The sequence below is a fragment of the Antrostomus carolinensis genome, unplaced genomic scaffold (assembly GCF_000700745.2).
Source record: "Antrostomus carolinensis isolate BGI_N321 unplaced genomic scaffold, ASM70074v2 scaffold37316, whole genome shotgun sequence".
Lineage (NCBI taxonomy): Eukaryota > Metazoa > Chordata > Aves > Caprimulgiformes > Caprimulgidae > Antrostomus > Antrostomus carolinensis.
Genome location: NW_010320605.1, coordinates 219,743 through 244,496, shown reverse-complemented (window position 1 = coordinate 244,496; position 24,754 = coordinate 219,743). Strand labels below are relative to the sequence as shown.

General features: G+C 36.5%; 1 protein-coding gene across 2 annotated transcripts; it reads left to right on the top strand.

The window, feature by feature from the left end:
* Nucleotides 1–2,380: 2,380 nt before the first annotated feature.
* SEC22A (SEC22 homolog A, vesicle trafficking protein) lies at nt 2,381–20,550 on the top strand. Of its 2 annotated transcripts, XM_010169633.1 has the most exons (7): nt 2,381–2,617; nt 4,782–4,985; nt 6,919–7,082; nt 8,345–8,539; nt 12,639–12,757; nt 15,476–15,541; nt 20,200–20,550. In XM_010169633.1, the coding sequence occupies exons 2-7, from the start codon at nt 4,804–4,806 to the stop codon at nt 20,398–20,400; spliced, it is 927 nt and encodes a 308-aa protein (XP_010167935.1). In that variant the 5' UTR covers nt 2,381–2,617; nt 4,782–4,803; the 3' UTR covers nt 20,401–20,550. The 2 variants fall into 2 exon arrangements, with proteins under 2 accessions (XP_010167935.1, XP_028941191.1); XM_029085358.1 differs by lacking the exon at nt 2,381–2,617 and having other exon boundaries at nt 4,774–4,985.
* Nucleotides 20,551–24,754: the final 4,204 nt, after the last annotated feature.

Here is a 24,754-nt window from a genome sequence, read left to right as displayed (position 1 = left end):
AAGGCCAGCAGGTGCCGGAGAGTAGGCTTGCCATTACACTGCTTAGAATCTTTCAATTTTTGTGTAGCTAGCCTGTTTTTAAAAAATTGAAGTATCCTAAGCAAATCATATTCACAGGTTACTTTCAAACACTTACTTATAAAAAAAGTTATGAGAAGATGTTAGATAGGTATCAAACAATTACTGTCAGATCACAAGTTGGAAGACCAATTCAAAAGACTGGAACGTGTATCACTTTCTAGGATACAGGATCAAGTACCATCCTAAGACATAAATAGACGAGATGATAATTGAATCTATCTTAAAAAAAAGAGTGTAGTAAAACAGGCTCTGGTTTCTGTCATCTGAGGCTTCCCGTTCATGGGAGGAGATGAAGCTGAAGCCACATGTGATGATTCCTATTTGTGAAAGCAGTGGAGGTTGACATGTGTGTGATAAATTGGACACCTTGAGGGACAGTGCAGTAACAGAGGAATGAAGTGTTTCAGTTGACTCTTTCCTGCCTGCGGCCAGCTTTCTCCATGTTCCTCTTTTCCATGCAGTGTCCCAGCCCTCATATGTGGGGAGGGCTGTGTATGTCGGTGAAAGGGGAAATCAATAAAGATGGGCCAGAAGCAGAGGCACACAGGGAAACGTAAGAACAGCACAAGCATGGAGTGGTGCTTCCGTGGTGTACTCTCCCTGTTGGTGATCATTTGGAGATCAGAATCTCCCTGAGCAAAGCATTGTGTTTTAGTTTTAATAACCCTTGTGGTTTTTCTGTGAGCTTTTCCAGTTGCCTCATGAGTTCACATAACATTTTAGCATCGACAACATCCTGTGACAAGCAGTTCCACTGGCTAAGTGCACGTTTTGTGAAGAACCATCTCTGGCACCCATAAGCCCAGCACCTGCTGGTTGGATTTGCAGTTCCTCAGTTCTGTCATAGAATGAGAGAGCAGACCCAGTCCTTGATTATTTCTTTGCACCTATGATGGATTTATAGACCATTTGGATTGGAAGTACAGTCTTTGGTCGTCTTTAGGTGTTTGATGGGTATAGAATTTTTGGAGGAAAACCTATGAAATCTGTAATGGTATGGTGAATTACTTTGTGTAGTTTTTAATAGATGTTTAAAAAAGGACATGTAAAGATAGTTCTAAAAACACTACCATATCTTCAGTGTTCTTTCTTCAATCTCTACCTGTATAAGTCTATATCAAATTTACCACTTGGCTCCTTCTGTAGAGCCTTATTATTTTGAGAGCTGAGTAAAGTAGCTCTTTCATTTTGAAGATTTAGTAAACTTTTTTTCTATATTGTTACATTTTCAAGTAAGGCTGAATGTTCTGTTATTGTACATGTATTACACATCTATTTACATATGTGTAATCTTTGTAACCAAAGTGATTTTCTTTTATTAGCTTCATTTTTTAGATAGCTTTGTGATCCTGCTATTAGGAAGCTGAGCAAAAAGTACATATTTTCATTGGGTTCGTTTTTAAGATGATGGTAACAAAACCTGGCTGACTGGTGATCTTAAGCCTGTTCATCTAACTACAGTTTTTACCTTGTGTGATTTCATAGTACTTTAAGAGACTTGGCAGGTTTTAATGGAGGCTTATCTTAGTAGGAGAGCCTAATTTCTCTAAGTATAAGTAGAAGTCTTGAAGAAAGTAGCTGGTTTCGTTCTAGATTTATACAAATATTTATTAATTACGTATAGAATAGATGTAAAATTGAAAGAATACCTCTAAAAGGGTCTTTATCCTTTGCTTTGTCTGTTGTCCATGCATACATGCTGTTTTTAGTGACATTTAGATTCTTTGTCCTTAGTTGTAGGAGTAAAGCAACTATTGTTAGTTTGAGTATTGGAAATTTCAAGGCTTTGGAAATACAGCAGTGATTGTGTTGTATTCTGTTCCTGAAGCGTTCAGATTTCTGATCAGAGGAGTTATAGGTTAATTAAACTTAGTGTATGAGGTGAATGGTGGGATTCAGAGTCAAAGGTTGTGTTACCCTGAGTTACTCAGGTACTGTGCAGGCGAATACATATTTTCCCCTCTTAAATGGCTGAAGTGATGTTCCTCAACTTCACTTAAATAACATAGAAGAATTTTAATATTTCTATTATTCTTGTTTTCTTTTTACTTGAGCACCTCTTGGATGAGTCTTTGAGCAACCTGGTCTAGTGGAAGGTGTCCCTGCTCATGGCAGGGGGGTTGGAACTGGATGATCTTTAAGGTCCCTTCCAACCCAAACCATTCTGTGATTCTGTGATTGAGTAATCTCCCTGGGGTGTGTTCAGGCCTGCCCCATAAGCACACCCTCACAAAAATTGCTGAAGAATATCGTTAGCCAGTAAATCAATTTATTAACTTTTTCTGTTTGTTCTTATCTCATCAGATAGCTCAACATGAACTTTAACCATCAAGATCATTTTAAAAGTGAACAGAACAATATCTTTCCTTCTGAGAGCTGGCTACAGGATTCTGAGTTTCTCCTGCAGCGCTGTTCTATTCACCACCTTTTCCTAAAACAGGACATGGAGCTATGTTCCTTTCTTCACTTTAGATGCTAATGAAGTTATTTGCTTCATCAGAGGAAATGCAGATCCATGAAATTACATTTTGTGCAAGTAAGTTAATGGGGGGAATTTTAAACTTTGCTGTTACATCATTATTCTTATGTTTGTATTGATAAATCTCCTGGAAGTCCCTTTCAAGATTGAGTTCCAGGTGGTAGAGGTGGTTATTGTTGGAGAACCACTACAATTTAAAACCCCTCTGCATTTTTGTCGTGCTCTGGAGCTACTTGCTGCTGTGGTTATATGGTTAGCAACATAGTTAAGAAAACAGGTGCTGTGTGCCTTCCACATGAATTGTCCTGCTGGGAGCACGTGTGTGAACTCAAATAGAGATAGGTACAAGTTTCTAGAACCGCAGGTTTTATTTCTAGAATGCTTCACTCCAGCAAGCTCATCTAGAGCAAGTCCTGAAGTTGATTTATTTTCTGGTTTTGTGTCTAGCTGTTCAAAGCACTTCGTACAATAGGGAATTCTGTAGTCAAGCGCTGAAATAACAAGTGCACCTGATAAAAGCCCAGAGGTATTCAGTAGAGTGCAGGCAACAGTTCCTTCTGCTGCTGTTATGACTTCGGTGAAAGTCTGATATGCTATACAAGTACAATTAGAACAGTATTAATTTGGGATTTATTTAGCTAATGCTCAATTTCTTAAATTGAAAATTACAACACGTTTTCAATATTTTCATTACTATGTGCCTCTTTCTCTCTGATAAGTAAATACACTTAAAAAACACCTGACTATTGATTATTATTCAGTACGTACCCTGATGTATATATAACCTTTGGGTAGTGGGAAATGGAGGACATGAGAGTTCAGGGAAAAACAGCTGTTTCCTCACTTCTATGAAGCAGCAGTGCTTTTTTTTTGGGAAAATTTGGGTTCCTAACTTTTCAGAATACAACCCTTCAGTTGCTAAGGCTTATGAAGCACCCTTAATGTCATAGTTTGAAAGGTGCTGTAAACATGTCAGTATTGCACACGAAAGCATATTTCAACTGTATTCAGAAAGCTGTTTTCTTTTGCAGTTTGTGACTGGATGGAACTAGAGTAGCATCATCTGAGGGAGGCAAAAATCTATTTTTTTCATAATCTCTTAAGTGATAGGTGTAATACGTGGTAGGAGTCTGCAGAGCAGTGTTAGGAGTTGAGGAAGTGTTTGCTTTTGGCTGCATTTGAATTCTAGCAGTTCGCCCACTTGTAAGAGGACAAACTTGTGTACTGATACTTAGCAGATAAGTAATCCTTCTAATGCTTGTCTTGCTAAACTTTTGGATGCTTTGATTTAACGTAAGATTTGAAGAACTTGAAGGTTTTATATGTGTTTTGAGTCTTGAAAGACTCTGCAGGCTATGTGTTTATACTGTTAAATGTCTGCTTAGAAATTCTCTCTGTTTGAGGAAGAAAAGTTTAAACACACTTTTTTTTTCTTTTTTAAGTGACTATATTCCACAAAGCTTTAATTATTATACTTTGAAAGTTAAATACAGCAAAAGCATGTAGGCTTTGCAAACACCATTTCAACTGGTTCAGTATTTGTGTAATGCCGATAGACTCATTTTGCAGATTTAAAGAAAATGGAAACCTAGATAAGAAAAAAGACATTTCATGTTTAAGAAATTCTGTTGTGAGTTGGGAGAGTTGGATTATATTCCTTCCTGTCCCAATTCCTTCATTTCCTATTCGATTGTACATAGGTTATGTAAGTTTTTATTTGTCAGGGCACTTAAGCATGTACTCAGTAACACAGTTTCATGAAGCACGTTAATATTATTGCTTGTTCAAGACCTGGGTCACTTTTCCATCTGGCATATCTTTACAATACACATTTTTTCTCTTAAACATGTTTGTTTAGACTGTAATTATTGTCTCACTAAACAAGAAGACTCACAGCTTGAAGGATGCAAGTGCTACAGTACTACCAAGGCTAAGTAATGGTGTTTTAATCTCCACAGGTATCTCTAGGTGAGGATTTATGGCAGTTCAAATAAAAATATTTTAAAACATTACATTAGAAGTGCTGCTTTGTGGTTTGCATAGACTAATAGGTCCTATTTAGTTAAGACTCTAATCTGAGTTGTAGTTGAAAATCCTCCCTGTGCCCCATTTTAAGCCTGGGCCCAGTATGCAGCTTGGGAAGTTTGATTAATCGCAGCTGACTCCGTTGTTTTTGCTCGTACCTTAATTCTGATTTCTCCTGATTGGTGTTTTGTTGTAGGTTGTCGTTAACTCTGTTGGCAATGTCTATGATTTTATCTGCCTCTGTGGTCCGTGTGAGGGATGGACTCCCACTGTCTGCATCTACTGATTATGATCAGAGCACGGGAATGCAAGAATGCAGAAAATACTTTAAAATGCTTTCAAAGAAACTTTCTCAGCTTCCCGATAGATGTACTCTGAAAACTGGGCATTACAATATAAAGTAAGATTTCTTTTATATACTTGTGACATCCTGGGTTCTGTCTGTCTCTAAGTTAAAAAGTTAACAGATCACATTAGAAGTGATTCATCAAATTAAGGTTAATTCTTGGCAGTATTTATTTTATCAGAAATTTAAAACTGAGAGATTATAGAAATATTTGAAATCTACTCAAACTATGAGGGAAGTTCTAGTTTGAAATTGACAGTATTTTTATAAATATGTAAGTCCTTGGCCTACTAGAAATATTTCTTTAAATCTCAAGGTTGTTTCTTGTATGAAAATGACCAGACTTGTTCTTCATCATGCTGGTTCAACTAAAGTTCATTTGTTTTCTCTTTTTAGTCTACACAAATTTTAAAAAGCACCGAAATACTTTCATAACCCAGTATTTCTGAAAACTTGTGGTTATGATGTTAGGGAATTAGGCCCTTTCATTGTACCTTCAGAATTTCTGTTAACTTCAGAGAAACCATGCCCTGGACACCAAGTATAACTGAATAACTATTTCATATGCACACAAAGAGTGAGGGAGTAAGAGGAGTGGGAATGATTTTTCTAGTGTGGAGGCAGTGTGTAGTAAAGTCTTCAATGGTTGAATGGAGACTACCTATCCTACTGCTCCAGCCAGCACTTTCACATCAATGCTTTTTGTTTTCCCTTTTGTGTTTTGACTATTTTTTAATAACTATTCCAATATTTCTTGAGCTAGTCAATTTGATAGTGTACCTGCGTGTCAACACTGATTAAGTCATAATGCAGAAGATGCTCTTTTTTCCCATTTGCAGCGTGGTAATTGGATTATCATTATGTAATTCTTTGAATCTATTGTTTACTCAGAATTTTGCTTTGTATGGGACCTTCCTCTTTAGTATTGGTAACTAAGTGCACCTGTGTGTAGTTGGAGATTTGGTTGCACTTTAGCTGAGATAAATTCTAATTTAGATATGCTGTTTTAAATGAAGTGAATTATTTCATCCCTAGCAAACATGTTGACACGAAGGTAGAAGTTACAGTGGTGGAACAGTATACCACCTGAATGATCCTAGAAAGTGCTTGGCCTTCTCCATCTGCCATTGGTATATGTGAGTTTCCAGCATTCCTCAGGGTTAGGCCCAGCATGGACTAACTTTTTCCAGTAATTTTTTTTTTTTTTTAAAACCTCGACTGTAGTTGGCTCGTAAACTGATCATCTTAAAAGAAACTTTTAAAAATGAGACATAAGGCTCAGTCAGGAGTATTTTATTACTTTTGTCTTTCATTATGTTTAATGGTGTAATTTATCTACCAAGGTTTTGAAGATATTTGTCATGAAAATGTGATCTCTACTTAATGAATTCCCTAAATGCAAAAGCAATATGTATATTGAAAACGGTCCCTTTCTAATTTCGTATTTGCCATCTCTGATCATCCTTGCAGCTAACTGTGAAGAATGATGAATCCCTTATTCTATGGAACAGTTTTATTTTCTCACGTAGTTTAGAAAGAACCAACTGCCCTCCCCCCTACTCTGAAAATAAGTTTTTACATTTTGGGGATTCAGCAGATCACATATTCTGCGTTTGAGATGAAGGAAAAGTGATTATGGGACAAGCCTCCTCTGTTTCTGTATCTCAAAACCTTTGTGTTATTTTATGTTCTCTGCATGTGAGGGTGTGAACATACCTATACACACACACACATCTTAGACATACACATATATATGTGTAACACAGCTTCTCATATGATGGTACAATGCAATGTTTAATTAAAACATTACCTAGAAGTAAATTGTTTTTCTTCTAGAATAGCATTGGGCTTTTCAGTAAGCATTAATTCCTTTGTTACCCCAGAGCAGTTCTAGCATTTCTGATTATAGAATACGAGATCAAACTATTGAAGCACTGAATTACCTGGATTTAAATTTGAAATTTTGAATTTGTTGTCTCAATTATAGCTTTATCAGTTCTCTGGGAGTGAGCTATATGATGTTGTGCACTGAAAATTATCCCAGTGTTTTGGCTTTCTGCTTCCTGGATGAGCTTCAGAAAGAGTTCATCACTACCTACAATATGATGAAGACAAATACAGCTGTCAGACCGTACTGTTTTATAGAGTTTGGTAAGGATCTAATTCTATTTTATTTTTTTTAATTCTCACACTAAGACAAATGAGAATTTAAATAGATGTCCAACTTAATGCACACAAAACAAAATGTCCAAGGCAGTTTATAGCTGTATTTCAGGTGGATTTAGAATCTGATTTCACTCTCCTTAGGGTCAATAAAGAAATACTTCTGTGGGCATTAAATTAGGCCTACTAGTGTTTTACTCAAACTTGTTTATAATCTTTCTGTTAATTACAGTAGGTTTTGGGTTAAGCCTTGTGTGACCAAATCTGGAGTTCATCTTCTAGTTAATAATACTAGGAGTTGTTTGACTTCATACTTGTTGAAATACTTAACCTGTAAAGCCATTGGGTCGTAAATTTCTCAAGTACAAGATTGCAATTTCATGTTTGCTCTTAGCTGTGCTGTAATTTTTGTTCAGTACATGAAAGGGAGAGATTTTTATTTGTCTTATGATACAGAGAAGCATTTAATCTTCTGTCATGCAAGCTCCAAATACAACTAATCTCATATATACCAGACAATAGCTATTATGGATTCTGTTAATATCTTTTGCTTTAATACTATATGTTAGGCAGTTATTTTAAATATTCTTATAAAGCTCATTAGAGGAAATAGAACCACAGTTTTAGAAATATGGGGGGAAATATTCCACTTGGTTAATTCCTGTCTATAATTTAGTCAGTCCATTTTTAACAATTTTGTATTTTGTCTTCCTTATGAAGATTTCTATGAATACTCTTTTTTTTTCCCCCAATGCTGCCTTTTTTTTACTAGTTATTAAGTTATAATGTAGGTCTGTTGCAGTCTTTATACCTGCATAACGTGATACTAATTTTCTCTACCTATATTTTGCAGGCATGTTTCATACTTTAAGTTTATACTTGAATGCAAGCATTAATTTTTTCATAATGATATTTACTAAACCATTGGAAAAGCTAGACTAAGTGCAGTAAATCCATTGTATCAGCGATGCGTTTGGTCTCATGTAGTGGAAAGTCATTAGTTTATTCACAGTTATTAAGTAATTAGATTTCTAGAGCATAATTTTTTTTACTGGAGAATTAAATAGCCTGTGGTATATTAGTCACAAAACAAGGTAATTCTGAGGTAAGTGCGAGCATTTCAAACAATATATTTGAATTTGTGAAGTATGTAGTACATACATTCAGTACATACATACTGAATAGTCTTGGGATTATTTAATTAATAAAAGTCCATAAGGATATAACTTTTTATTTTAAATTTTACACAGACAATTTCATTCAGAGGACCAAACAGAGATATAACAACACACGTTCTTTGTCAACGAAGATGAATCTTGCTGACATGCAGACAGAAATCAAACTGAGACCACCTTATCAAATTTCCATGTCAGAACTTGGTTCAGCTAATGGGTTCACACATTCTTCTGTGGTGGAATATAAGGGTACTGGTAAGATATCTGCAGGTAAGTTTCAGACATTTGTTTTTGTATCCTGAAATGAGACAGATGCAGGGCAGTAGAATTAATCTTTCTTTTGATTTTTTTTTTAAGACTTTTTTCACCATGATGTTCTTAAAGTATAAAGATGCCGTGACCTTCTGTGTATTTTAGCTTATATGTCTGTTTTGTCTTCTGCTCAAAGTGCATATCCCAGGGCACTCAGAGGGAGAAATGGATCTATTCAATGGGCTGCTTTATTGAAGAGAAAAAAGTCTACATGAAAATAAGCAAGTGAAGATGAGGATTTAACAGGATGATCTTCTTTCTTTTTCTGACCTTTTAAGATTTATGAAAATTTTTATTATTTCTGCCCAGTAAGACCCAATGATGACAAAAACTAAGAGCACAGTGTCACGAGTTACAGTAGTTGGAGGGAGAAACATCACTGTAGGAAGCATCTGTGATTGAAAATCCCAAGAGCTGTGCTGGCGAAAAGATCTGCTCTCTAAAATAAGTGCCTTGTGTGTGATGTCAGTAATGGCAATTTTGTATATACTTGATGTGTTCATTTAGGTAGTTGTTAATTTTTTAAAACTTTAATTTTACTTCATGTAGAAGGTAAATAGAGAGTTGTGTGGTTGAACTGAGTTAAGGGTTTGTACTATTAAGTAAATGCTCTGAATCAGTTTGAGACACACCTTTAGATGTTTCCCAGCAGGACAGAAAACTTAAAACTTACCAAGTCCTTGCACTAATGCGTGGGATGTCAAGGTACATAATGTTCTGATAGCGTTCTGTGGCCACTTCTGATGCTTATATTGTTGTTACTTTTAATGTTCTAGTGTAATCCTGGCTTGTGGAAAAGGTTATGGTCACAACTGGTTAATTCTGAACATTTTCTAGATTCAATCTACCTGCAGTTGAAAAAAGAAAAAAAACCAATTAGCATGAGATAATTCAACCTGTGTTAAAATTGGCTGTATTTTTAAAGTTGTCCATGTAGTGGGAGACGAGGCTTTTATCACGTTAGAAGATCATATACACCTAAATTAAAATGCATAAGGACCACAATAACTGACAGATGATCTTCCTATTTTTTTTCACCTACCTCTCCACAGCTTGTCTTACAGAAGCAGTTCTGTTGTCCTTTTTTTGTTCTGTGTCAGCTTTCTTCTGTTGTTTTTTTCCCACTGCTTTCAGTTACTTTTAACTTTCTTCTTCCTCTGAATTCCATAGATCTCTCTGTTCAGTTATCCACTTCCTTCCTTGAATTGCTGTAGAAACTCACCATCAAAGGGCTGTACGTTATGAGAGGTTTGCATTTTGCTCCTTCTTCAGCTCTTAAATTTTTAGATGTTATTGAATAACAGTGTCTTTTTAGCCTGTCTGCTGATAGTTCTGTAATTCCTGACATTCATCGCTTCTCTCCACCCTTGAAAAGAACTTTCTCTGGATGTTTGCTACCCCCTCAGTTGGCTACATGCCAAAGGTTCTCCTTTGCTCTAAGGACAACTCTCACAAAAAGATACAGTTTGACTAGTATAACTTCCTGAATATGCTGTCCTGTTAAAAATATGACTTGCTATTAGTGAATTAAGTGTGTTAAATCATGTTGGATAGTATGCAGAGATAGGAAGTTAGGTAGATGCAAATCTTGATTTGTTACACAGGTAGCAGAAGTTGATGTGTTAGTTTTGGCTATGCTGATGAAGCACTGTCTGTAATTGTGTGTACTTGTAATTGGATGTGTGTCCGAGGTGCAGTGTCTGGGCCTCTTATGTTGTTAAAGTGAGTGCAAATAGCAGCTTTTCCTTCAAGTTGTGCTGTATAATGAGGAATAGAGGTAATTATTAATGTATGAAGCAGAAAGCGTGCAGATTACGGATAGAGTTTTGCTTTAAAGGTGAATGTAAGTGTTGGCAGGTATTAGAAATAGGGTGACAGCACGCTGATGTGTGATGTTTTAGGTATTTATTTGGTTAGGATAAATTCACTGTTTTCTGAGCTTTTTTCAATGAAGGAACAGTTCTCAGATCAAGGTTACTTTTTGTCTGATAGTACACTCAATTTTTTTTATTTACATTTCGGCATTTTAATTCAAAATTTGTGCTTTATTTGATCCTTGGCTTGTGCTAGAGAGTTTTTGATATGGCAGTTATTGTCTCTCTTAAGATTTATGGATGTACTGACTCAAGGTCAGCTGTCCTTTGCTCTGCCTTCTCTGACACTCTTCCTTCATTCTTCTGGTTTTGCCTTTTATGTTGTTGTTGTTGTTGTTGTATTTAAATGACTCTTGTTGCTTTGATTGTAGCACTAAAAGGTATTAAGCCCCGGAGAGCTTAATGACATCAGTAGCGGTATGCAATGTCCTTCAAAGTTTTTGGGTTTGTTTTCATATTTTAATAAGAGATAAAAGTTACTATTTTATGATCCTTTATAGACTACATTGATTTAGCTGACAAGACTCTATTTCTCCCCCCAGGGCTCTCAAAGAGGTGTTTTAAATACTGTTTTAACATATGATGTTTTAAAGCTACCCTGGTACATGGGGAAAATGAGATTGTCTGGAGAGCAGTGAACTAACTTTATCCACCAGTTAATGAAATGCAATGACTTTTGGCTAAAAACAGCCACATACACCTTCATCTTTTTGCCACTGTCTAGATGAGATGTTTGGGATGGTTTTTTTTTTTAAAAGAACAAAACAAACAGTTATAGTTAATGAAATGCAATGACTTTTGGCTAAAACCAGCCACATACACCTTCATCTTTTTGTCACTGTCTAGATGAGATGTTTGGGTTGTTTTTTTTTTTTTTAAAGAACAAAACAAACAGTTACGAGTCACTTGAAAAAGAATGGTTTGATATGCAAATAGCATCTGACCTTAACTGAGTGATTGCTGGTAGTATTCCTCTAATATGCACTACAGTTAGAAAGGCAATCAGCTCTGAAAGTTAAACATGAGTTATGCTTTTGTTTAAAAAAAATAAAAAATACTGATTACACTATTAAATTCAGCACAGATGCGTTAACCAAACTAATTTCGTGTTTTATTTTTAAGGTATCACACACTCATAATTAGACAGCCGTGTCTGCTTATCAATGTGAAATAGCTTTTGTCATTTTTTCTTTAGGTTCTGTAACTTCATAAACTGTTTGGAAAGCCTTTTTCTTGGATCTGTACAATGCAGACAACCAGGATTGACACCCCTCTCTCTATTAATGTTACAGTTCATTAACCTCATTGTTCACATCTTTACACTTCATTGATTTGAACAGAATGATTTAAGTATGGCTCAGTAGTCCTATTGTTTTCCCAGTGTTCCCTAGACTGTTAAGAGTTTTGCATTGTTTTTTTTATATTTGCTTTTTGTTATTAATTATGGAAAAGAACACTAATGAGGAGCATAAACAACTGTGATGTATTTGTGACCCTAGCTAAGCCCGAAAGAGCGGCTGTGTGTGGAAAGAGAGTTTTAATTTTAATGTGTTTTGTAAGAGACTTCCAAGCACTGTCTGTAAGCTCTGTATAAGGTTGTAATGTAGATGCTAGCTGAGTTTCAGAGCTGTCTTTTTATTTGTGTCTTTGGCAGCACTCACTGACTGTATTTTTTAAGGTAGGAAACTGTAATAACTTTGCCTCATCGCGTTCCGTTCAGCAAACAAGCTAAATCAGTCTCAGTGGCTCTGCTAATACGTTAGTGTTAAAGAAAGGTGGAGGCTGTGAGAGGAGCTCTTAAGTACGTGACTTATTAGCTGGCTACTAATTGCAGACAAATTTCACTAGCAAATGCATTGTTTGCCATCGATTTCCAGGCATGTTTGAGCAGCTTTCAGCACCATACTGAATAAACTAAATGTATTGAGTTAAAGACTAAATATAATAAGACAATTATTTATGTGAATTGAAGGAAAGTATACTTTTTGTTAAACCTTGTGTTGAAATATTTTAAATTTTTCTTCTTTTTGGAAAAAAAGACTGACATTTTGTGGTTTGCTTCACCTTGAGGTTCACCTTCATCTTGAGCCAGAAGCCACTGAAAAATGAGATTACTGTTTTACTAGATTTCTAAAGACATTGCTTTGACCTTTGATATCTTTTTTTTGATCTTTGTTTTGCAGCTCCTCATCAGCGTCTGGAACCTGTGACTCTGCCAGGGATTGTCTCATTTGTACTTAGTCTGTTATGTGGGGCTTTGAATTTAATTCGCGGCTTTCATGCCATAGAAAGTCTTCTCCAGGTATTGTACACGTTTATGAATTTAAGAGTTACACATCATAGCAATCATAATATCAGCTTAGAAGCAGCTTGCTATGTGAACTGTCTTGCCAGTTTTATTTTCAGAAATATTGTTTGTGAGGTCAGGCCTGTGTTTGTGAAACCTGTCTGGTTTGTGATCTGTGCATCCTTCTTGAGCATGTTGCATCATTCATTGAGGCTGTGAGTTTCAAAAGCAGTAGAAGGTGGGTGGCTGACTCCTCCTCTACCTTAGTAGCAGTGAGCATGGAATCAGAATTGTCTGTTTTCTAAATTTGTGCCAAGATATGAGATGTTTAATTTTAATAGCCATTATTTAAAAATGCTTGGGAGAATTGATTGAAAATCCAGTCAAGTTTTTTTTTGGAAAGGTGCACAGAGCAGGGATCTTTAAACAGGTTTTGTAAAATTGTTTTTTAGAAACTTTTTTTAGTTTTCGTTTATTTGTTTTTAATAAGCCTTCTTAAGTAGAATGCTTATTTCATTTTGTGTGCTGAAAGGATCAGTGTAAGGGAAACTGTGAAGTGACTTCTAAAAATGCCCTCCCCCAAAACAACAATACCCCCCTCACCAAACAGCCTCCCCAACAAACACTTATTTGTTTATGTGAACTTTCTGCTCTGACACTCCTTATAGCCTTTCAATTTATTTCCCTTGCATTTCTTGTGCTAGCTGTATTCTCATAGCTACAATGAAAATAGTAGTGGTTAATGATGTCAAGCAATTCAAGTGAATATGCTGGTAGTGCTTCCAAGCACACACAGAAAGTTCATGTATGTTATCACGAAAAAAAGACTAACTTAACATTAAATGGTTCTACTGTTGTGGTGATGGAGGTAGAAACTAAAAAGCAGTGGAAGTTTTCAGAAAGAAAATGGGAATCCTCCTGCTTGGCTAACAGATAATCTTTTTATTCAAACATATATCTGGCTTTTATAACTGCAATGCTGTTGATACCTAATGGATATTTTAGGGAAGTAAGATAAAGAAGATGACCTGTATTCCAGTTGTCTTAAATAATTATTGATATATGTGAAGATTTGGTAAAGCAGTAATGTTTGAAGTCTCATCATTTCCTTAAGACTAATGAATGGATGAACAGGGTTAGTGAAAGTGTCCTGTCCTGGGTCTTTCTTTTGGGTTGTTTTTGCTTTATTTTTTTAAAGAAAATCCAAGAACAAAATAGTAAACATACATCTCTACTTTTTTCCCTAATTAGATTTTTCTGTGTTATGCACAATTATCTCAGTTTATAAATAGGAATTAATTTAAAGTACACTATAGTACAAATAGTACTGAACAGATTTCTGCCACTTAGTGTAATGTTTCTAGAACTTGTTTTGTTACCTTTCTGCAGCTGATTTTTTAAAAAGGAATGCCAACGTTAAATTAACATATTTAACTGATGATAAGTCAGCCACTTAATTTTATTCTGTGTGTTATTGCATCTGGAGGTAATAGATGGCAGTACAGATGGAAGATCCTTTTTCATTTCTGACAAATGAGGCACACTAAAAATCTATTCAAATTTCTCCTAGTTTACTTTATTATGGAAAAATCCACAAGGTTTAGGGAGAAATAACCCAAAACCTGATTAATGGAACTTCTTCTGAGACATCATTCAAAAACTTCTCTCAGAATTAGTGTTTCCTTTATAATCAGTGTTTTTATTTGAGTGTTAGCAAAACTCTGTTAAAAGCTGTATCTATACTGCAGCAAATATGCAGTGGCACTGAGGCAAAGATTTACGTGTGGTTTAGGAATGGACTGCACTGTGTAGGGAGATTTTATGTGTGGACATACAAACTTTTCCCTAGTCAACACTGTAGATGCAAATGCTTCACACTGAACATTGAGCAGAAACAAGTTGTAGTTCCAAACGGACACCTTCTTAAATTGAAATTCACTTTCAAGGAAGAATATTTGCATGAGTAGCCATTGTTTACCTGGGAAGGTTTTTGATTGTCACAGGTGTTGGTTGGAAGTGCAGTTAGAATAATCACTGAGCATGTCCATTTATTCTACTCATCTCTATAGAAACTGTTAACAACCCATTTGAATAAGTTAGAGGAATTTTTGGGGTTTTGTTTTTTGAACACAATAGTGTTAATCTTTTATCACTTCAAATAAATTTTTCCATCTTTTCCTTCAAGAAAACTTGATTTTCTGATAATATCTCTCTGGTAAATTCGTGTGCTGTTGTTTGTTCTCACTGCCATGAACACAGAGCTGCCTGCCTTATTCTCTGTGTAGAATTTTACCACACCCCAGTGGCCAGTTTGTGTCTTTTCCTTCTATCTTGTTTCCATTTTGTGAAGCTGGAGGAATGCACAATTCTACAAAGTTGACATTGAAGGTAGTTACCAGTATTTAGACTTGAATTTGCAAAGGCATCTGGAGAAAGTAAGTGTCTAGTGTTAGAGCTGAACTGCCTTTAATGAAGGCTTTTGAAAATCTCAGCATTAGCTGTCTGTTATGAATAAACATTTTGGTCAGATTCCAGAGCACAGTGGATTTTTTTCCAGACATATAAGTAAGCAATTATTAGTGCAAACTCCTTCAGTTTAGCATAGTATAGGATTTATTATAAATCTCTGTGTGGGACTGTTTTAACATACAATAACAAATAACTTTCATACTCTAAATATCTAGTATTTCACTGAAACTTTGTAAAACGTGGCTTTTTGTTTTATTTTCACAGAACGAAGGTGAAGATTTCAGCTATGTTATTGCATTTTTTCTTGGAACAGCAGCCTGTTTGTATCAGGTGTGTTCTTCTGCTTGCATAATTCACTAGAGTTTAGAAACATTACCCAGTCATGCATAAATGTCATAATGTTTTCTTAAATGTCACAGATACTTGAGTAGGGTGATTATAAAGATGTTTATTGTTTTATTTCATTATTCATAAACTATCATACAGTAGATTGATACAAAGAGCTGTTTTTTGCTGGCATTTTTCTCCAGTTGGTTAAGAGATTTGGTATACTTCTCTATCTAGAGTTTACAGTTTATCTCTAAAGTCACATGGAGTTTATGTAATTTCCTTAAAGTAATAACTTCATAGTTCAAGTAAATCTAACTGTATGAACAGATGCCTTACTGCTTCTTTCCTTTGGGAAGATTTGAAGTAAATACAGTAATACCTAGGTACTACACCCAGCATTTTCCTCACTTTGTACATTATTGCACATCTCCTTCCATCTCAAAGCTTTCAGCCACTTTCCACTGTGTTTTCCTTCTCCTGACTAATGTTTCGCATTGCGTTTCAGGTCTGTAGGTTTTCCAATTCTGCATCTGAATTCGATTTTCCTATATAATTTGTAGCAAATGGTGCCCATTGGCATTCAGTGACTCTACTGCTGTGTTTAGCTATGACTATAATGTCTGTCATGCTCAATTGCTGTTACTGCAGTTCTTTTGACTTTTACTCTTCTGCACGTGGAGTGGAGTATGCAGTTTCTGCATTTGCCATGTGCCAATATTGTACAGTGTCAGACTGTGAAATAAAATTAATGTCAGGATTTTTGTAAAATAAAATAATGTCTCGGGCTCAGGGGAGACCTTCTCGCTCTCTACAAAAGGGGGGGGTGAAAGGATGGGGGTCGGTCTGTTCAACCAAGTAACAAGTGGCAGGACAAGAGGGAATGGCTTCAAGTTGTGCCAAGGGCAGTTTAGATTGGATCTGAGGGAGAATTTCTTTCCTGAAAGAGTTCTCAGGCATTGGAAGGGGTTGCCCAGGGCAGTGGTGGAGTCCCCATCCCTGGAGGGATTGAAGAGTCGTGTAGACATAGTGCTGAGGGACATGGTTTAGTCGGGGACTTGTCAGTGTTGGGTTAATGATTGGACTGGATGATTTTAAAGGTGTTTACCAATCTGGGCAATTCTGTGATTTCCTTTTATATCAGCCTTTCTATCAGTCAGCCTTTTGTCCAGGTTGCCTGTAATCTCCATTCTCTCTATCTCTAGCAAAATGCCACAGTACAATTTGTGTTCTTCTCCACTTGTTAACTTTTCATCAGCTTTTGCCTTGAATAATTTTTCAGATTGGTGTTAATTTTCCATGCCAACAGTCTGTTCCATATCAGATCAGATAGGGCTCCTCCATTCTTTTTTTTTGTGTGAAAAATACACATTCTTTTCTCCTCTACCAAATTAGTAACCTTATTCTTTATAAAGTATTAATGTCTGAGCATTGAGACATAAGGACATACGTCATTCCCCCACTGTCTGACTTGAATAGATCTACTTTTAAAGAAAGAATCCATGCAGCTTGGAATGTAGGCTTTTTCTTAATATTCAAAATATATCTGCCAAGACTCTCGTTTCACACCCACTAGTGTGATTTGTACAATATGTAATTGGTCATTTTTCAGAACTAAGAGGGCTGTCGGTTCTGTGGCACGTTCTGATGTTCTTTTGCCTCATTTAGGAGTTCAAGATAATTCCATGTGTTGCATGACAGCACATTTCATTATCATTCACCCAGTCAAGTTCCATAATGGTGTATTCTCTTGAATTCTCTTGTTCATAACAACATAGCAGTGTGTTTCTCTTTTTAGTTTCCAAGAAAATGTTTGTAAACTAGGTGTGCGGGCACAAAATAGGACCTAAATGGAACAGGATGTTTTTGGCTCAATAACATTCAGTGTGCAATGATGAAGAATGTAAATTGGTCATGATCATTAGGAGTCAATAAATGCATAAACTGGAGAGTTTCTATGACAGTTCATTTTGTATTTGAAATGGAACTCTTTGGACCAGGATGAGCATCTTCACAGTCTAGCTCTAAATACGGAGAATGCAAGTGAGAGTAGAGAGCACGAAGAAAATCCTCTGCTACTTTTTGAAGTATTGTAGTAATACATGGCATGTATTGAGTGGACAGTTAAGCTGCAGGTGTATATCTGTATGTATCAAACTGAAATAATAATAGAGTTCCCTTTACATTTTCACATATGGTATGTGTTCTGGATATTTTTAGATTGTCTAAGGAGAAAAGTAGCAGCTGTTCTAGCATTGAGGGGGAATGGCCCATCACCATCAGCATCTACCATACACTGTCTAAAACCTTACGCTATCAGTATTTAGGTTCACTTTTACATCAGAATCAAATGTAAAGCTTTAGGGCACTAAGCAGCAATAAAATGTAAAGTATGACTTTTAATTGCATAAAGTTTTTTACATTTGTGAAGATTTTTTTTGTATATTTGAAAGTGCCATTTTCAAGTAAACTCTTAAGTTATTCTGTTTCTGTGTTATGGGCTATTTTGCTTATAAAATTTAAACTGACTATTGCAACACTGACAAGATAGCAATGCTATAATGTTCACAGGAACATTAGATTCCTGTGAACATTAGATTAGGAGACTTGTTAATAATGTTGAAGAAACCGAGAAATGCCTGTTCCAGTTTATCTAGAGCTGGCGTGTCTAGTGATCCTCCATGGTTTCTAGTCTCTTCTGAAGAAGAGAATGTACAAAAGTAACAAGTGTCTGAGTTGTACCCAAACTGCAAAGTGTCAGGAGCTGAGCTTGCAGCTATTTCTTAATATTAATTAAAAATAAATAAATAAATAAACCAAAGTCTCCTCTGAAGTAGCAGAGGAGCCTTTTGCATAAAAGCATGCTCAGTAATTGCTGTGCTAACACTTCCCTTCAATAGAAGAAATAAAGCCCTCAGGAATATAACAGCACTTGTTATAGCGAGGTGTTGAAACCAGAGTGTTTTGGGCTTTTGAGTGGTGCTCTGTTTTGTAAATGGCAAATCTTCTAGCATCTCAAACCTAGATTAATGAAAAAATAAGCCCCAGAATTCATTTAAAAACAGATCTATTTAAACTTTCATAGTGTTTTTGTTTTTTAAACCCTTCATGTTTATTAATCATTCTGATGAAGCATATCCTGACTATTTTAATCTTGGAAGCAGCTACACTTCTTCATGTGTTGGCAGTGGAGGCAACGACTCTAGGAAATTATCTGAATTCTTATTGCTGCAATAGGAGTACCAACTAATTGCTCTTTTAGTTGTGATTTGTAAAGCTGTCAGCCCAAGTAGGTTGCATTTGCTCTGTTTGAAACGGCCAAGGAGGTTCAGAGGAATTCCATCTGCATTCTGAAACACGCAGATTACTTACCTCTCGTTTTACTTTGCTTTGGAGGAAGGACATGTAAATCTTACTGCTATTGTCAGTACTCACATCTCTGAAGATATTTAGATATCCAGAAATCACAAGTATAGTTTTGTTAATCTGAGCTACAGTTACAGGGGAAATGCTGCATGCTTTATAAGAATGTGGTTAAGTTTTGAATAGACTATAAAGTAACCTCAATAAATTGCATTGTTCAGTTGTGAATGTGCAATGCTTTTGCGCTTTTTTGAGGGATATGAAAAATGGAAAAAGTTAAGTAGAATTTCTCTGACTCTGATCAAACGTGGCAAATGCCCAAGAAGAACAGAAATAACACTTAGATAATCTGATGATGAATGCTGTTAAAAAATTTGTGTGAGCATGGTTATATATTCACTGGGAACAGATTTGGAGTACAGAGTAAGCCCAAGTGATGTTATCTACCTTGAAGCACAGCAAAAATTTTCTTCATCAGATGGAAATGACTAGAATCCAGAGGGGGCAAGCAGGTTTTTTGTGGAAGTCAAGGAAGTAGTTTGAACAATAGCAGAAGTAAAAACAATGTCCATAGAGAGGTACTGGACAGCCATCTCCTTTTAGAGATGAAAACTGAGGTGCAAGACTCGAACAGATTTCCAGTTGTGGTAGGAAGAAGGCAGAATGGGAAGCTGTGGGCAGTCCTGAAGTTCCCAGTGTGCAGAAACTGACCGTGAAAACGCGGTAGAACTACAGGAGAGTTGTAGTGTATTTCTCTCCAAATGTGATCCATCTCGCACCATCTGAAGAAGGACAGCAGATACACATGGACCTCTCTGCATGCACCAGTTAGTCCCCTGCATTCACCTTGACAGGACACTGGGCTGGTATCTGGTGGATTACCTTGTGCTGAGTATTCCTGGCTGCAGGGCCCTGCTATTTTCCTTGTCTGTCCCATTGCTTTCCTGGCAAAAGACTTAACACCAGCTCTTGTTCCTTCTCCATTGTTCAGGTGGAACAGAGTCTATTTTGACCAGAGATTTTCAGGAACATCTGCTTTCTTTTGTCATTAGCCGCTCATTATTGCAGGTTGTAATCAATTATTATGCATGCATTGTTCTCAAAGAGGGTTTAACTGAAGAAAAATTGATATTGGGTACTTTTCACCCTACCATGACTGCAAAATTGATACCGTCCTTACATGTCTGATTTAGAGTTTTACTTGGTTTGGGTCTGTAATTTCTCAATGACCAGATAATGTTTCTTCAGTGGAAGTTATTTTCCATGTGGTAATCTGATTTCTTTTTTCTTCCTGACAGTGTTACCTGTTTGTATACTACACGGGGTGGAGGAATGCCAAGTCCTTCCTGACTTTTGGGTTAATTTGCCTGTGTAACATGTATCTGTATGAACTGCGCAATCTATGGCAGCTCTTCTTTCATGTGACTGTGGGAGCATTTTCTACCTTACAAATTCGACTGCGACAACCACAGGGAAAGTCCCCTGATTACAATGTCTGACAAGTCCTGGAACATTTCAAGGCAGTCTTGTTCCAACAGTTATTCCCTCTCAGGAATGTAAAGCTGTTCTCCTAAAGAAGCAGCTGTCTGGATGGGCTTTTTGTTCCTCTTTTTTTTTTTTTTTTTTTAAAATAAAGCCATGTAAGATGCCTGTGAACATTTTTCACTTGATAAACTCCACCCCCCCAAGAGGACACAAAAGAATATGGAACAAGAAGAGGAAAATGAGTCATATCCACGCAGTGAAATTAATGTAGGGATGCTAAGATCGGGGAATTTTACTGATGGTTCCATTTGAAAGTATGTTAGTGGAAGGAATGTACAGAGTATGTATTCTGCATATCATGCAAGCTGTTCACTTCCAGAATCAGTTTTGCCTTTGTGAGGCAGTAGGGAATAGGCTAAATAAATAAATAAATAATAATAATAATAATGATGATGATGATGCTATTGCATATTAGCAAACTAGATTTGGAATATGTAAGATACTACATTTTGGAATATTTTGTTTCGTGTTGACATATATGTGAATGTTTTCTTAATTAAAATGTAACCTGGAGACTTTGTTTCTGGGGATCAGCTTTATGGCACCTGTGGGCCTCTGTTTAGTCCTATAAATACTTCAACATTTTTCATTTATTATTTCCTTTGAATTATCCTTTGAAAGTGAGCAATGTGGACGGAGTTTCTTTTTAGTAATGGTTCAAAAATTTCTGCCACTTAACCCAGGATTTTTGCACTCTTCCTCTGGTTGAACTCTGGAAAGGCTGAAAGGAAATGGATTGGTGAGTAAATGGAGTGACTTCTACTTGTTGGACTATTGTTCTTCTTTTTATGTACTTTTAGAAATGGATGAGTAATTAGCTCACACCTGAGATAAACAAGTGGTGACAGGAAAATAATACATCAGTCTGATTAGCTGAAACAAGAAAACACTAGGGATGTTGTTTATTCCTCTGGCTTTATGCGTTGGGTGTTTTTGTGCTGGGATAGAACCTCCTTGATCTAGACTTGTGTTTGAGAGAACCATTGTATACTCCTGAAGTTTGCGAATCAACTAGCAAACCCCAAACGCTTAGAAAATAGAATAACAACCATAGAGTACCACCAGCAGTTACACTGGGGGTTTTTTACAATTATATTGCAGTTATTTATGATGGTTAATACTGTACAAACAGATAGATTTAGATTTTTATATGTGGCCTGCAGTAATGTAAGAGTTCACTGAAATGCTGAAAGAAAAAAAAGAAAAAAGCAAGCTTTTAATGGCAGAGAGGTTGCCATGCTGCTTGTGCTCTTGGATTTGGGGACTGGTAGAGTTTTGCTGTGCTATGAAGTGTTGCTCCAGGCAGAAGTCTTTGGGCACTTCATACCAAAATGTTCTGTGTTTCAGTAAGTTATTTGGTGTTAGAGTATGACCAAAAAGAAAGAAACTGTATATTTTCTTTTCTTTTTAAATAGGTTGTATTAGTTAAGAAAATTATTTGTAATACAGCCAAAAGGAATTGGAGAATGAAATTGTAATCCAAAGTGAACAGGAGCAATATGTATTATATTCTTCGTAATGCATTTCTCAGACTGATGTCTGAGATCAAGACCTTGAAGATCCCTTGGTGTGCAGCCATAGAGGTTGGTGTTGGAGGTGATGTGCTTTGCAGTCTATTCCCTTCTCTCCCCACTTTTGAGACAGAGAAGAATAAATTCATGAACATGGTCTGCTTTTGTTTAGGGAATCCAGAAGACGGGGAAAAGATAAAGAGGAGGGCTGGACTGAAGCATACAAGAATTATATTAAATGTTTACACCAGGAATATTTTAAAAATCCAGAATAAAACAGCCTTTGTTTAGCACTGAGAAGTTTGCTTGTGTTAGCACACAGTGCATCTTTCTGACCTCTGGACACCAGAGAAGGTGAAAAGCAGTCCTTTACCATTTTAAGTCAATGACTGAAAAATACAGCTATCCATGTTTTAATTATAAAACCAGGTTTCATCTTGCTTATAAAGTCTATATGAGTTCTTATACCTGTCTTTTCACTTCACCTCCATTGATAGCCAGGGAGGCTGTTACGAATGCCTCCTACTGCTTAGTTTTTAACTTGAGCTGCTCTTTGCATGAAGAATTTTCTGTTGCATCGTTTCTCCAGTTTATATGTTGGCAGAGAATTGTGTTTTCTCTGAGACACCTTCCCTTCCTGTTGTTCCTAAAGAGGCATTGTTAAGGAATGAAAACTTCATTGTCGTAGCATCTGGAGCCACGATTCCATTCCAGTTATGCTGGCGTTAAATTAATTGCTGATTAGCAGGTATAATGAACAAAGGCAACTGTCAGTGTAATAGAAGACAGTTGGGGTTTTGTTTGCTTGTTTTTATGGCACTGATAAAAATCCCATTTCACAATGAAAAGTTAATGAGCATGACTGTTCTTCATTACCTGATATTACTAGGTGCTAAAAACATGGCTTTGAACATATTCCTTTAGATTGACTGTAATATTAGAACTTGCTGAAATTTTGTGTGAGATGAGAAGCAAGACACAACAGGCCAAATTAGATGTGAAAATTTACTTAAAATTCCCAGGATTTCCAATTTACTTATTCAAACTCAGTGTTCAGAGAAATAGTAGATGTTTCCCTGCTGACTTTACCAGATCCTTGAGTTATTAGACTTATGAAGATGAACTTAATGAAAGATGACTACTGTCTTGAACAGTGCTTGTTATTTTAGTTTGAATTGCACAAGACCATTCACAGTTGCTTGATTTCTCTGTGGGATTTAGTAGAAGCAGAGCTCACTTCATGCTGTATTTGTAAAGTAAGCCCTCTTTAAGGTTGGAATGGGTCCATCCAACACCCACAGTACTGTATTTTTCTTTGAATAAAGTGTCACTGTTTACACTAAATTTCAGGAAGGGATGGCCAAAAGTGTGACTGACTTCCATGAGGTATATATAATGCTGTTTGAGGTTGGGTTGCCTCTGAGTCCCCTGTTTGAGCTTCTAGAGATTTAATCACTTTCTTCCTGGTGTATTTTTCTTTAATATCAGAGGTTTTTCATAGTGCTCTGCTCTCTTATGTTCAATGTCTGGGCCAATAGCTGGGGACAAGAACTTGTCTCATTTGTGAATTGTCGGATTTTGCTAGGAAATAACTTTTCAGACCCTGGGAAATGCGGAGACTTCTTTCACACTGCTTCATGGAAGACTGACACATACATGTGTATAAGATATATAAGAATATATCTAGAGAGAGAGAGGGAGAGGTGTAGAAAAGAATGCAGCCTTGTACGAGGGAATGTATGTGTGTGTTACGTGGATTGATTTTTAGCTGTATCAAAGCTGTCAGAGAACTAGAAAATGAAAGAAACTGATTTCCTTTGCAGACGTCGTGATTACTTAACATTCACTGTGGTTTCTTTAATAAATTAATAGTATTTTTATCAAAGGACTGAGGAACATCTGTTTAGAGATATTACCTTTCAGCCCCCTGCTTTTCATTTCCCATTTCCATTGCAAGTAGTGTGATATGATTGTTTTTGCTTTCGTGGTTTGTATTGGAAAACAGAAGCCCATTAACATTTGCAAACACTAAACACATGCTATTTGGATCAGCTTTTTGTCAGAATAAATGTGATGGGTGTTATGGCTTGCAAAATTCCATGCTATCTGAATGGTGTTAATATAAAGGGATGCATTACAGGAGGTTTTTTCCCTGGTGGGATGTAATTGATGAGAAGGGTAGCTGTAAGGCTTCTGCTTCAATGGCAGCTGCAGCCCTGTGTTGACAAGAGTCCAGCTCATCTCTCAACTGGAGCCTGAGGGAGTCTGGAGCATCCGGCCACTTGTGCAGTTCCAGTCATAGCTGGTCAAATATTGCAGGTACCTGTTTACTTTGGTAAGGCCACCTGATCTCCCTGTGTGTGTATCAGTTTCCTTTACTTAACAGAATTGTGGTTCATCAGTTTTATTGATCTAAATGTTTGCTAATGAACTTTAACGGAGCACTTTTGTCAATTGCTACACCCCTATTACTTATCCTGGCTTTACAGAGCTATCCAGAAGTTGTTCAGAACTCTTGGAGCATTTATAGAGTCTTTGTTTTTCTGGATAACATTCCGTCCTCAGATGCAAAGCCTCCTGAGAAGGGTAATTGACAAGCACGTGTTCAGAAGGTTTAAGGTATTTTTTTCTGTAAGGGCACTGTATGCTGCGATGTGGGCATCTGGCTCAGCTTGCGCTAGGAACATGTGAGTGACGCTGCAGGATTAGCCCACTGACCTGTATACTGGGCAGACCTTAAGAACATGCCCAAGCTGTCAAGCACCACTCAAAGCTTGAAATGAGAATGTGCTCCACC

Bases quoted from the DNA above. Each gene is read 5' to 3' on its own strand.
- SEC22A (XM_010169633.1), top strand. From the start codon at position 4,804: ATGTCTATGATTTTATCTGCCTCTGTGGTCCGTGTGAGGGATGGACTC. The intron at 4,986-6,918 runs GTAAGATTTCTT...TCTCAATTATAG, and splicing joins ACTGGGCATTACAATATAAA to CTTTATCAGTTCTCTGGGAG. The intron at 15,542-20,199 runs GTGTGTTCTTCT...TCTTCCTGACAG, and splicing joins CAGCAGCCTGTTTGTATCAG to TGTTACCTGTTTGTATACTA.